At 41.7% G+C, this 12,122-nt stretch overlaps 1 protein-coding gene across 1 annotated transcript in view; it reads right to left on the bottom strand.

The window, feature by feature from the left end:
* Nucleotides 1-1,757: 1,757 nt before the first annotated feature.
* The window catches only part of BCKDHB (branched chain keto acid dehydrogenase E1 subunit beta), a 57,882-nt gene continuing 47,517 nt past the window's right edge, over nucleotides 1,758-12,122 (bottom strand). The window contains exons 10-11 of the mRNA XM_070733100.1: nucleotides 9,955-10,102; nucleotides 1,758-1,984 (exon numbers count right to left, since the gene is read on the bottom strand). Coding sequence (XP_070589201.1) covers nucleotides 9,962-10,102 — 141 coding nt within the window. The 3' untranslated portion in view covers nucleotides 1,758-1,984; nucleotides 9,955-9,961. The remainder of the gene's footprint in view (nucleotides 1,985-9,954; nucleotides 10,103-12,122) is intronic.

Here is a 12,122-nt window from a genome sequence, read left to right as displayed (position 1 = left end):
AAAAACGGCTTTCCGGCTGTTTTAAAAGGTGACAGCCGGCCTGGGGGGCTTCCCAGCACCCCCCCGAACCCGGGTTCGGGGTTCGGCGGGGTGCTGGCAAGCCCCCCAGGCCGGCTGCGACATTTTAAAACACCCGCGCCACTTCGCAGCTGTCTCCTGAAGCCGAACGCGGAAGTTCAGCTTTGCCGTTCGGCTTCAGGACAGCTGCGAAGCCGCGTGGGTGTTTTAAAAGGTCGCAGCCGGCCTGGGGGGCTTCCCAGCAACCTCCCGAACCGAACCCAGGGTTCAGCAAAATTTCGCCTCTTCTTACGAACTTTGTTCGAGTTACGAACCGGCATTCGGGAGGCTTCTGGGAAGCCCCGCCGCCCGGCTGTTACCTTTTAAAACAGCCGCGCGGCTTCCCAGCAGTCTCTGAACGCAGGTTCGTAACTCGAAAAAAGTTCGTAAGAAGAGGCAAAATTTTGCTGAACCCCAGGTTCGTATCATGAGTTGTTCGTAAGACGAGGGGTTCGTATCTTGAGGTACCACTGTATTTATATATTTGTGTGTGTGTGTGTGTGTGTGTGCGTGTGCGCACGTATGTGAATGTTCTTATTAGTAAACATAGTCCTTTGATATCTAAATTTTCTATCAAAAATTTCTTGGAGGATGCTACATTTCCTATAAAAGGGATCAGATTAGACCAAATCAAGTACAGGGTGCGTTCCAAAAGTAATGCAATTTTTTTAAAGTAATTTATTGAACAGATTTGCACAAAAACTTAAAATTCTTCAAAGTACTGTCCTTGGTCCTCTACACATTTTTTCCAGCGACTCTGCCATGACCAGTATGCACCCTGGAAGGAGTCTTCGGGGACCTCTCGCAAGGTCTTCGTCACGGCTGATTGGATCTCTTCTATGAACTAAAAATGCACTTGGCCACAACACGCTACGAGTCCGCGAGTTCCTGGCCAAACACCAGGTGTCAACGCTGCCCCCCCCCCCCATAGTCCTGACGTTGCCCCAGCTGACTTCTTTTTGTTCCCAGCCATGCAAGGAACCCATTTTTTTGTCCACAGAAGAGATCCAATCAGCCGTGACGAGGACCTTGCGAAAGGTCCCCGAAGACACCTTCCAGGGTGCGTACCAGTCATGGCAGAGTTGCTGGAAAAAATGTGTAGAGGCCCAAGGACAGTACTTTGAAGAATTTAAGTGTTTGTGCAAATCTGTTCAATAAATTACTTTTTTAAAAAATTGCATTACTTTTGGAACACACCCTGTATGTCTGGGGTTTTTTATTACAAATAATTGAAATGATCATATTTAGCATCTCAAGCAAGCCATCTGTTTATATTAAAGAATTTGTCAGTCTCCTTATTAATGTACCTGTAATGTACTTGTCAATTTATACTAGAGTATTCTTCAGAACTTCCAAGTGATTTTTGGAGAACCCCAAACAACCTGCATGAATACAATAACCAATGATGATATATACAATCTACTGAAATTAGGATCAATGCATATATGGACCTGGATTTTACAGTGGGCCTGAGTCCATGAATTATTGAATGTTTGAATGCTATTTATAGGGTTATTGATTATTTTATATACTATTTTAAATTGTAATTTTATATTGTTTTTCGATATGTTGTTAGCCCCACAGAGTCCACTGGAATTGGGTGGCATACAAATCCTGTTAAGCAATTAAACATATAACAAGTCTAATGTTAAAAACTATAACATACATTTGTCAAATAAGGCAAAAAAATAGACCACAGGTCTCTTCATTACAATTTATTAAGTTCAACCTGAGCCTTGATTTGAATGATAAAACAAGTTGGCAGTCTCATGTGCAAAATTGGGAAAGAATCAAAATCACATGTCCATATTAAACTTCACACCTGACAGAATTTTGGCTTGATGACTAGTCAGGTAAGTATCCATAAAAGAATCTTGAATGGTTATTCCAATAAAGATAGCAGTTGAATTTTCTTTCTTCTTTCACCCTTAAAAAAAAACAGAAATAAAATAGGTTATAGATTTTGTTTAAATATCATTTTAAATAAAAACTCTGAACTATATAGCTTGCTTTTCCAAGCATCCTTGTTTAAGAATAAATGCTATTAAATACCATAAAGTTTAAACGTCCCTAATCATACTGTATGTTTTCATAAACCCTTCAATGAACAGACTCTGACACAATGTCTATATGGTAGAAAGTTAAACACAACTTCCTGCAACTTTGAAAACCTGTGTACAAACCTAAATATCAGTTCACAACTGTTTGCACATTACAAGTAGTAACAGTGAATAGGACAGAAGTAAAAATTTGGACACCTTTCCCAACTTTCAGTGTTATAGTTTCTTTATTGCACAGTAATAATTTTGCAAAATAATAGCCAAATTTTCTTATTTGGTTCTGAGATCAATAACTGTATAAACAAAGTATACAAACAACTTTGCCGAAACTGACAAATTTGTGTATATTCTACATGCACTTTAACTTTGTATCATACAGAGGCTGTGTTAACTTTGGTTGAGTGAGGGATTTACTGAAGTATATAATTTCTTTGGTTAAACTTGTACCTACAGCTATACAATAAATCTATATAAACTTACAGGACTGAAATGTATATTCTACATTTCATATTTACCATGGCCAAAATCCAAAAGCATGTTTATCTGTATACAATGCTTTACAAGGGACATCTGGAAGAATTTCTACATCTGATGATGATATGTAGCTGGATAATGAAATGTCTGTGAGACAACAGCAAAGTCAAAGAGCACTTGGATGCCACATTTTAACCCTGAGTTATGAATATTCTCTTCTACTGGCTCTTTACTTTATAAGTATGTTTACACTGAGATGCATTGTTTTCTGACACATTCTTAATAATATGGGGAGCAAATAAGGACATTATGTCCTGAAGCTCACAATTACAAAGGTTCTGATTTTTATGGATTCATCTTCCTGTAAAGTGACCAAGCAGACAACTATAAGCTACATAACAATTACAAAAAAAACCTTTCTATGATCAAAGAACTAAACTATGACATTCTGCCCCCCATCACTACCACCCCTGAGATCAAGATTTTTGAGCTTCAAAGAAAACAAAGTGCATAAAGCAAGCTAGCAATGTTTCCCCAGGAGCAGGTTAGTCATATCAAGAATAAATCCTGCTACCAGTATTTTTGTAGCTTTTCACACTTTGTCCAAGCTTTAACAATGGCAAGGTAAATAAAGACATTTCAATTCCAGAGGTTTTTTTGGATCTCCACAGTAAATGGCATTTGTTCTGAAGAAACCCTGGAGTAGAGAGTCTCATCAATCCAAATTTAGCTTTAATTATAAGGAGGGAAAGTAGCCTACTTTGGTAGATAATCTGCCTTAGCAAATATTTATCCTTTTTTATAATATTACAATATTAGAATTTGATAATATTAGAATTTTTAAGTTTTTATATTGCTGTCCCTTGGCTGGGACTGCTAAACATTATTTGCAATATTACTTTAAAGGTAAATATGTTTTTTTTTAATTTCTTTTTGTTGAAGAAATGAAAAAAAAAATTGAGAAAAATTCAGAATGTTTTTTTTTCATATCACAGTGTATCTTGACATATATCACAAATGCCGGAATATAATTCTAAAATATTTAATAACCTTTTTACTGGCAAGGTCTTTAATGGCAATTACGCAAAATAGGTTTAAGCACATTACAAATGGCTTTATGTTGAGACACAATTGCTTTTCTTATAACTGGTATGTCGGTGTGCATATGCATGTAAATACATATTCTACAACAAATTTTTACTCATTCTAACAATTCTAATAATATTCAAACAACCGGTACAAACTGTAAGGCATTCCTCGGCACCCACAAATAGGGAATTCACTATTACTACTTTTCACAAAAGTTTGTGCATATTTATAAAATATTATAAATTCATATTTGCACCATAGCTTTTAATAGTTCAGGGAAAGTCACAAAGTAGACTCAAAATATTTGTTCTGCAAGCACAATTCTGAAAGAAACAGGCAGGCTGAATCCTCTCCATGACATTTACAGATGTTAAAACAGACATCTCACCGAATAATTCTACTTTTCTCCTGTGTCTCACTGAACAGTTCAATTATTTCTCATTCTTTATGCCACCGTTCAACATGTTGGCTATGGCCAAAGAGAATGCACTATTTTCCTGCACTGTGTACTCATGCCAGTTGAGAAAACAATCTACAATATAACTGGGAATGATTAAAGATATGTGATGTCTAACGGTTTTTATTTCATCACAATGCTTCATGCAATTTTTATTACTCTGGTGCTTCATAACAAGAGTACCACCATGGTTTTGGAAGGGGGGGGATTTGTTTATTGAGTTCAGATAACCCTTCCGTCTAAAGGGTCTGGAGAGTGCATGATTCTGGTGACCCTTTCTTCATGCTAAAATAATAATAATAATAACAACCAGAGTTGGAAGGGACATTGGAGGTCTTCTAGTCCAACCCCCTGCTAAGGCAGGAAACCCTACACTACTTCAGACAGATGGTTATCCAAAATCCGTTTAAAAACTTCCAGTGCTGGGGCATTCACAACTTCTGGAGGCAAGATGTTCCACTGATCAACTGTTCTGGCTGTCAGGAAATTTTTCCTTAGTTCTAAGTTACTTATTCCCTTGTTTAGTTTCCACCCACCTATTACTAATGTTGGAAGTAAAGGAGCCACAATGATTAAGAATGAAAGATAATTGTTAAATTGAAGAGACAGAATAGAAAGGGGGGAGGGAAAAGCAAGAGCGACAGAGAAATAAAGAATAAGATTGGTCCTGTGAGAAACTCTAAATCAGTGGTTCTCAACCTAGGGGTCGGGACCCCTTTGGGGGTCGAACGACCATTTCGCAGGGGTTGCCTAAGACCCTGGGAAAAGATAAATTTCCCATGGTGTTAGGAACTAAAGCTTCTATTCTGGCGCCTTGGAACATATTTTTACAATCTGACCAATCAGGCGTTTACATTGGGGGTGTCCCTCTGACCTTCCTGCCAATCAGCTTAAAGCTCTGTTGGGAGAATTGGCGCTAGACTTATGATTGGGGATCACCACAACAAGAGAAACTGTATTAAGGAGTCACGGCATTAGAAAGGTTGAGAACCACTGCTCTAAATTAACCCAACCATTTGTCTCAAAGGTGCTTTTTGAAGAGGCAACTTCTGATTTTTCTTTGAAAACATTTTGCTTCTCATCCAAGAAGCTTCTTCAGCTATAATTGGATGATGAGGAATGGAAGGATTTATACTCCTTACAGACAGCTGGCCACTTGCATTCTTTTAGTGAGTTGTTAAGGTCACCTGGAGGTTTATTTTGCTAAAAGAATGCAAATGACTAGTTGTCTTCAAGGAGTATAAATCTTTCCATTCCCCACCATCCAGCCAGAGCTGAAGACGTTTCTTGGATGAAAAGTGAAAAGTCTTCAAAGTAAAACCAGAAAGTCTAGTTGCCTCTTGAAAAAACACCTTTGGGACAACCATAATCTGGAAGACTGAGAATCTCCATTGACATTCACCTTAACCACTCTGCTCACAAACTGGGCCCAATTCACCTTCTTCCTTAGAAAATAAACTAGCTTGTCAACTCAGACACCAAGGATACTCAGGTTATATGGAGAAATATCAGAAAAAACAGAAGTACAAAAAGATATTGACAAAATTGAACGGGTCCAAAGACGGGCTACAAGAATGGTGGAAGGTCTTAAGTATAAAACGTATCAGGAAAGACTTAATGAACTCAATCTGTATAGTCTGGAAGACAGAAGGAAAAGGGGGGACATGATTGAAACATTTAAATATGTTAAATGGTTAAATAGGGTTCAGGAGGGAAGTGTTTTTAATAGGAAAGTGAACACAAGAACAAGGGGACACAATCTGAAGTTAGTTGGGGGAAAGATCAAAGGCAACATGAAAAAATATTATTTTACTGAAAGAGTAGTAGATCCTTGGAACAAACTTCCAGCAGACGTGGTTGGTAAATCCACAGTAACCGAATTTAAACATGTCTGGGATAAACATATATCCATTGTAAGATAAAATACAGGAAATAGTATAAGGGCAGACTAGATGGACCATGAGGTCTTTTTCTGCCGTCAGTCTTCTATGTTTCTATGTTTCTAAGTAAGCCACACCATTCTTAATTTTAATATTAAGTATATTGCCCTGCCACAAAAGCAAAGGGGTGGTATGAGAAAAAGCAAAAGAAAGCAAGGCTAAGTAATGGTTACTTTCAGGTACTTGGGAGGAACCAAAGGTTTGCTGAATCCAAATCAGGGCTTGGATACTTAAGACCAATTCACATGAGAGATTCTCCACAGAAACTATTTCTATGGCAGTTTTATCTTGAAAATGCTGCATGAATGATTGATCACCAGAATAAACCCAACAGTTATGACTAAGTCTACTGTGAAACGTGACTACTATGCTCAAAACTGTTTTTGGGGAGCTTTCCCTGCGGTACAGCCTGACCTCTTACAGCCAATATGAAGAATTAGGTCCTGATTTATGGTTTTATGAGCAAGAGTAACTGTGGAGTGGTTTTTCTGATTTATGACTGCTGCTTGCTTTCCACTAGATGCCACTCAGGCTATGAAAGCCAGCCTAGGAATAAAGACAGTTTTTCTATCTAGAAAGGCTCTCCACGTATCTTCCACAAGGAGATACATAATTATATGTTTTTATTAAAGAGAGGTAGGCAACCTGTGGTAGTACATATGTTGCTGTATTGACCAATTCCAAGAGAGTCTGCCATTTGTTCAGTGATGAGGGATTTCCAGATATCTATCAGAGATATATGGAAATATAAAATTCACTTACGTTTCTTATAAATAAGACACTTCCAGCTAAATCATTTACCATACTACAGACGCCTCCGGGAATATCAACCCTATTGCACACTTTAGAGTCATCGGCAAATAGGCAAAGCTTCCCTACCAAACCTTCCCCTATGTCACTCACAAAGATATTAAAAAGAATAGGACCCAGAACAGACCCTTGTGGCACACCGCTTGTAACCTGACTCTGCTCAGAATACTCACCGTTAACAATAACTCTCTGATGTCTATGCTTCAGCCAGCTGCAAATCCATTGAACTATCCAGGGATTAAGTCCAATCTTCACTAATTTATCTATCAGCTCTTTATGTGGAACCGTATCAAAGGCTTTGCTGAAGTCCAGGTAGGCAATATCCACCGCACTACCTTCATCCAATGACATAGTCAAAGAAATCAATGAGATTAGTCTGACATGATTTGCCTTCAGTAAAGCCATGCTGATCTGGGTCCAATAAGTGATTGTTTTTTAGGTGCTGATTTATCCTCTTTTTGAGTAGAGTCTCCATCATTTTAACTATAATTTAATTTAATTTAATTTATTAGATTTGTATGCCGCCCCTCTCCGAAGACTCTTGACTGATGTCAAGTTAACTGGCCTGTAGTTACCACTTCTTCTCTACTGCCCTTCTTGTGAATAGGCACAACACTGGCCATTCTCCAATCCTCACGAACATCTCCTATTAACAGGGATTGGTTAAACAAATCAGTCAGGGGGGTAGCAATGACAAATCTGACAAACCTGAGTTCTTTAAGAACTCTGGGGTAGATGCCATCTGGACCCATTGCCTTATTTATCTTTAATCGTTCAAGTTCTTCTAAGACATCGGCTTCTAAGATCAATGGAGCTAAATCCGTACAGCTGGAAACAATGTTATATCCATCTATAGTATTATATTATAAGGTGATGCTCTAGATCATTCAGTCCTATTTCAACTCTTAAAATTCATCTTCAAAAACACTCCAATGCCCCCTCCCCATCATCATCATCTTTTTGTTCACATGGTTCTAGACTTCCCAGATCTCTAGGAACAAGTTGCAATCAATCTCGGGGAAGTGTTCTATTTTGTTCTAAGTGTTGATTGTAAACCTATGAATCATGCTTACAATTTACTCTCTAAATCAGGGATGTCAAACAAATATTGTCACAGAGACATTGTTTATTTATTCATTTATTTAAATGGATTTATATGCCACCCCTCTCTGAAGATTCAGGTAGCTTACAACCTATGAAAAAGAACAATACAATGTAATCATCTAAATCCAATTAATTTAAAACTAAGGGTACTAATGTATAAAACACAGCTTTATTAAGAAAAACCAATCATACCCACTCAAACAACAATCATATGTAACATTCATCGGCCAGGTGGTTAGGGTCTAATCACCCCAAGCCTGGCGAGTCTTAACACTCTTCCAGAAGGCGAGGAAGGTGGGGGCAGTATAAATATCCAGGGGGAGCTGATTCCAAACGGCTAGAGCCCCCACAGAGAAGGCTCTTCGCCTAGGCCCCGCCAAGCAACATTGTATAGTTGATAGGACCTGAAGGTCGACTCTGTGGGACCTCAACAGTCACTGGAATTCATGCGGCAGAAGGCGATCTCATAGATAATCTGGCCCAATGCCATGTAGGGCTTCATATGTCATTACCAACAGTTTGAATGCATCCGGAAACCAATCGGCAACCAATGCAGTCCACGGAGTATTGGAGAAACATGGGCATATCTAGGAAGGTCCATGACCGCTCACGCGGTTGTGTTCTGCATGATTTGTAGTTTCTGAATGCTCTTCAAAGATAGCCCCATGTAGAGAGCATTTGCAGTAGTCGAATCTCAAGGTGATAAAGGGTGTGAGTGACTGAGAGTAGAGAATCCCTGTCCAAATAGGGCCACAATTGGTGCATCAAGTGAACTTGAGCAAATCCCCCCCTCACCACAGCCGAAATATGATGTTCTAAAGACAGCTGTGGAGCGCCACTTTGTAAATCTCCTTTTTAGCTTTTACAAGTGTTCAGTCAGATTCGGATTTACTTCTCCTCCAATGCTTCTCTAGACATCTCTTCCGGCGTTTCATCCCCTGCAGTTTCTCAGTGAACCAAGGAGATCTCCAGGGTCTACTGCCACAGAGAGGTCACAAAGGCATAATCCGGTCAAGAGCCCCTGCCGCTGCCGTATTCCAGGCCACAGCAAGGGACTCTGCCAAACTGTGTACAAGTGAATCCGGAAAAACCCCGAGCACTCTCTGAAAGCCCTCCGAGTCCATCAGGCACCAGAGGCAGAACCACCTAATCGGTTACGCCTCCTTGCAGGGGAGGATTGGAGCCTTAAAATCAAGCCACAGCAGAAAATGATCTGACCATGACAAAGGCAAGATATCTAAGCCCCTTAATTTCAGATCATTACTGAGAGGAATACCATATTGGGAGCGTGCCCTCCTTCGTGAGTGTGCCATATTGCAACTTTTTTCCCTGCCATTAAACTGGCCACAGGCCAGGAGTTTGAGAGCCCTGCTCTAAATTAACAATCAAAGTCTTACCATTTTTTCTATACATAGTTTTCTATTTATTGATTTATTTAGTTGGTTGGTTGGATTTCTATGCTGCCCTTCTCCGCAGACTCAGGGTGCCTTACAACAGTAAGAATAAAATCCAATACAATATAACAAGTGAAACTAACCTAAAAACTAATACTTAAAAACCCAATGTCATAAAAAAAACATTCAACAACATTCACACAATCACATCTATGACCGAAACATGATGTTAAGCTCAACGGCCCCAAGCCTGCCAACAGATGTAACTTTCTAAAATTTTGCGAAAGGCCAGGAGAGTAGGAGCAGTACAGATCTCTGGAGGGAGTTGGTTCCAAAGGGCCGGTCAGTCAGAGATAAGGCTCTTCCCCAGGCCCTGTCAACTAGCATTGCTTAACTGATGGGACCTGTAGAAGGCCAACTCTGTTGGACCTAACCGTCCAATGGGATACGTGAGCGTGGGATAAGTATTAGTGGGAATTATTCCACGGAAAGCATTGTGATATTTCTAGTTTATTTAGCATGTTATTCTAATATTTTAGACTTAAATTACTTTGGGAAGTTTTTCTCACCTGGACATCAATAATTAATCATTTTCCGAACTGCATCATAGCACTTCCATTTGTCTGGGATATAGAATGGTTCAAAGATGTGAGGAAATGGGGTGTCATAACCACATACTCTTGTAATAGGAGCTTCTAGATTCAAGAAACATTCCTCCTGTTAAAATAAAACAGTAAGAAAATGAGTGAAGTCTATAAGATCATTCTTCACATTTTAATACTTACTAAAATATACCACATTGACATTCCTAAAACTCAAGATATAACCCTAGGAGAAAATTAAATCTTCATGGAAAATCCACCGAAGTTATCCAAAAACAGAACACGCATATATATAGAGAGAGAGATGGGATCACCAGATATTAAAAACGAACGGAATGACAGTGGCTGATGTGTTTTCTAAGGATATACGAAAAAGATTCTGCTAAACACAAATGCTGAACAGCAACAAATATTTTTTTCCTGGAAATACAATTTCACATTCTTCATTTGATCTGTACCATATTGATCTCAATACAAATTTTATTTGGAAAACTGAAATAAATAACCTGTCATGAAACATATGTTAGGAACAATTTACATTGTTTACGTGACATACAGTGATCCCCCGCTCGTTGCGAGGGTTCCGTTCCAGGACCCCCCGCAACGAGTGGGTTTTCGCGAAGTAGCGCTGCGGAAGTAAAAACACCATCTGCGCATGTGCAGATGGTGTTTTAAACTTCCGCAGCGCTAGCGAGGAGCCGAAGATTGGGGGGCGGCGCGGCGAGCGAGCGAGCGAAGCCAAGCCGGCAGCAATGTCGCCGCCGCTGCAGCCAACGCGCGCTACGATCTTCCGGGCCAGCCAGGCTCAGTCACGGAAGGCAGCCGCTTGGCCCGGGATGCTGGGCCGAGAGGAGCCGGGCTTGATCCGCTGAGCCTGGCTGGCCCGGAAGATCGTAGCGCGCGTTGGCTGCAGCGGCGGCGACATTGCTGCCGGCTTGGCTTCGCTCGCTCGCTCGCCGCCCCCCAATCTTCGGCTCCTCAGCGGCAAGCGAGCGAAGCCAAGCCGGCAGCAATGTCGCCGCTGCTGCAGCCAACGCGCACTACGATCTTCCGGGCCAGCCAGGCTCAGCGGATCAAGCCCGGCTCCTCTCGGCCCAGCATCCCGGGCCAAGCGGCTGCCTTCCGTGACTGAGCCTGGCTGGCCCGGAAGATCGTAGCGCACGTTGGCTGCAGCGGCGGCGACATTGCTGCCGGCTTGGCTTCGCTCGCTCGCTCGCCGCGCCGCCCCCCAATCTTCGGCTCCTCAGCGGCAAGCGAGCGAAGCCAAGCCGGCAGCAATGTCGCCGCCGCTGCAGCCAACGCGCGCTACGATCTTCCGGGCCAGCCAGGCTCAGTCACGGAAGGCAGCTGCTTGGCCCGGGATGCTGGGCCGAAAGGAGCCGGGCTTGAAGATCGAAGCGCGCGTTGGCTGCGGTGGCGAGGGCTTGCGATGGAGGGTGGAGGAAGCGGCCATGGGAGGGCGAGCTGCCTCAGGGAGGAGGATCGGGCGGGACCAGGTGGGGGCTGGAATTTCTCCGCCAGGGTGAAGGGCGGGCGAGCGGCGAAGGGCGGGCGAGCGGGTGCTGGGGAGGGCTTCTCGCCCTCCCGCCAGCAAGAGGGGGAGCGAACGGCGTGGGCAGGCGAAGGGCGGGCAAGCGGCAGCGAGGAGTTTGCGTGGGCGGTGGGGAAACTCCTCGCTGATGCCAGCAAGAGGGGGAAGACCCAGGGAAGCCGCCCAGCAGCTGATCTCCCGGTTGCCATCTACGCATGCGTGCCCATAGAAAAAAAAGGGCACGCATGCGTAGATGGTATTTTGACTTCCGGGTTGAAAAATCGCAAATTACCCTGTTCGCAATGGTCGGGGACGCAATAACCGGGGGATCACTGTATATACAATAAATCAAATAATATATGAAAAGCCAATGTTATATCTGCAGAGATTATAGAGAACAGAACCTCAGGTAGTAGAAGCAAGGGAGTGAAAGTAATTTTAAATTATAGGATGCTCAATTTCATCTAAACCCATGCACTAAAGATTAAAACTGATTATTCCACTAATTTGCTAATTCAAAATGAGTTTGAACAGAAGATGTTAAATCTTGTTCCAATTATGAATATGTCTCATTTTTCTTTTTATTTAAATTTCATAATGTTGT

The sequence above is a fragment of the Erythrolamprus reginae genome, chromosome 1 (assembly GCF_031021105.1).
Source record: "Erythrolamprus reginae isolate rEryReg1 chromosome 1, rEryReg1.hap1, whole genome shotgun sequence".
Taxonomy (NCBI): domain Eukaryota; kingdom Metazoa; phylum Chordata; class Lepidosauria; order Squamata; family Dipsadidae; genus Erythrolamprus; species Erythrolamprus reginae.
Note: the sequence above shows the minus strand (reverse complement) of the source record. Positions and strands in the feature narration are given on the sequence as shown.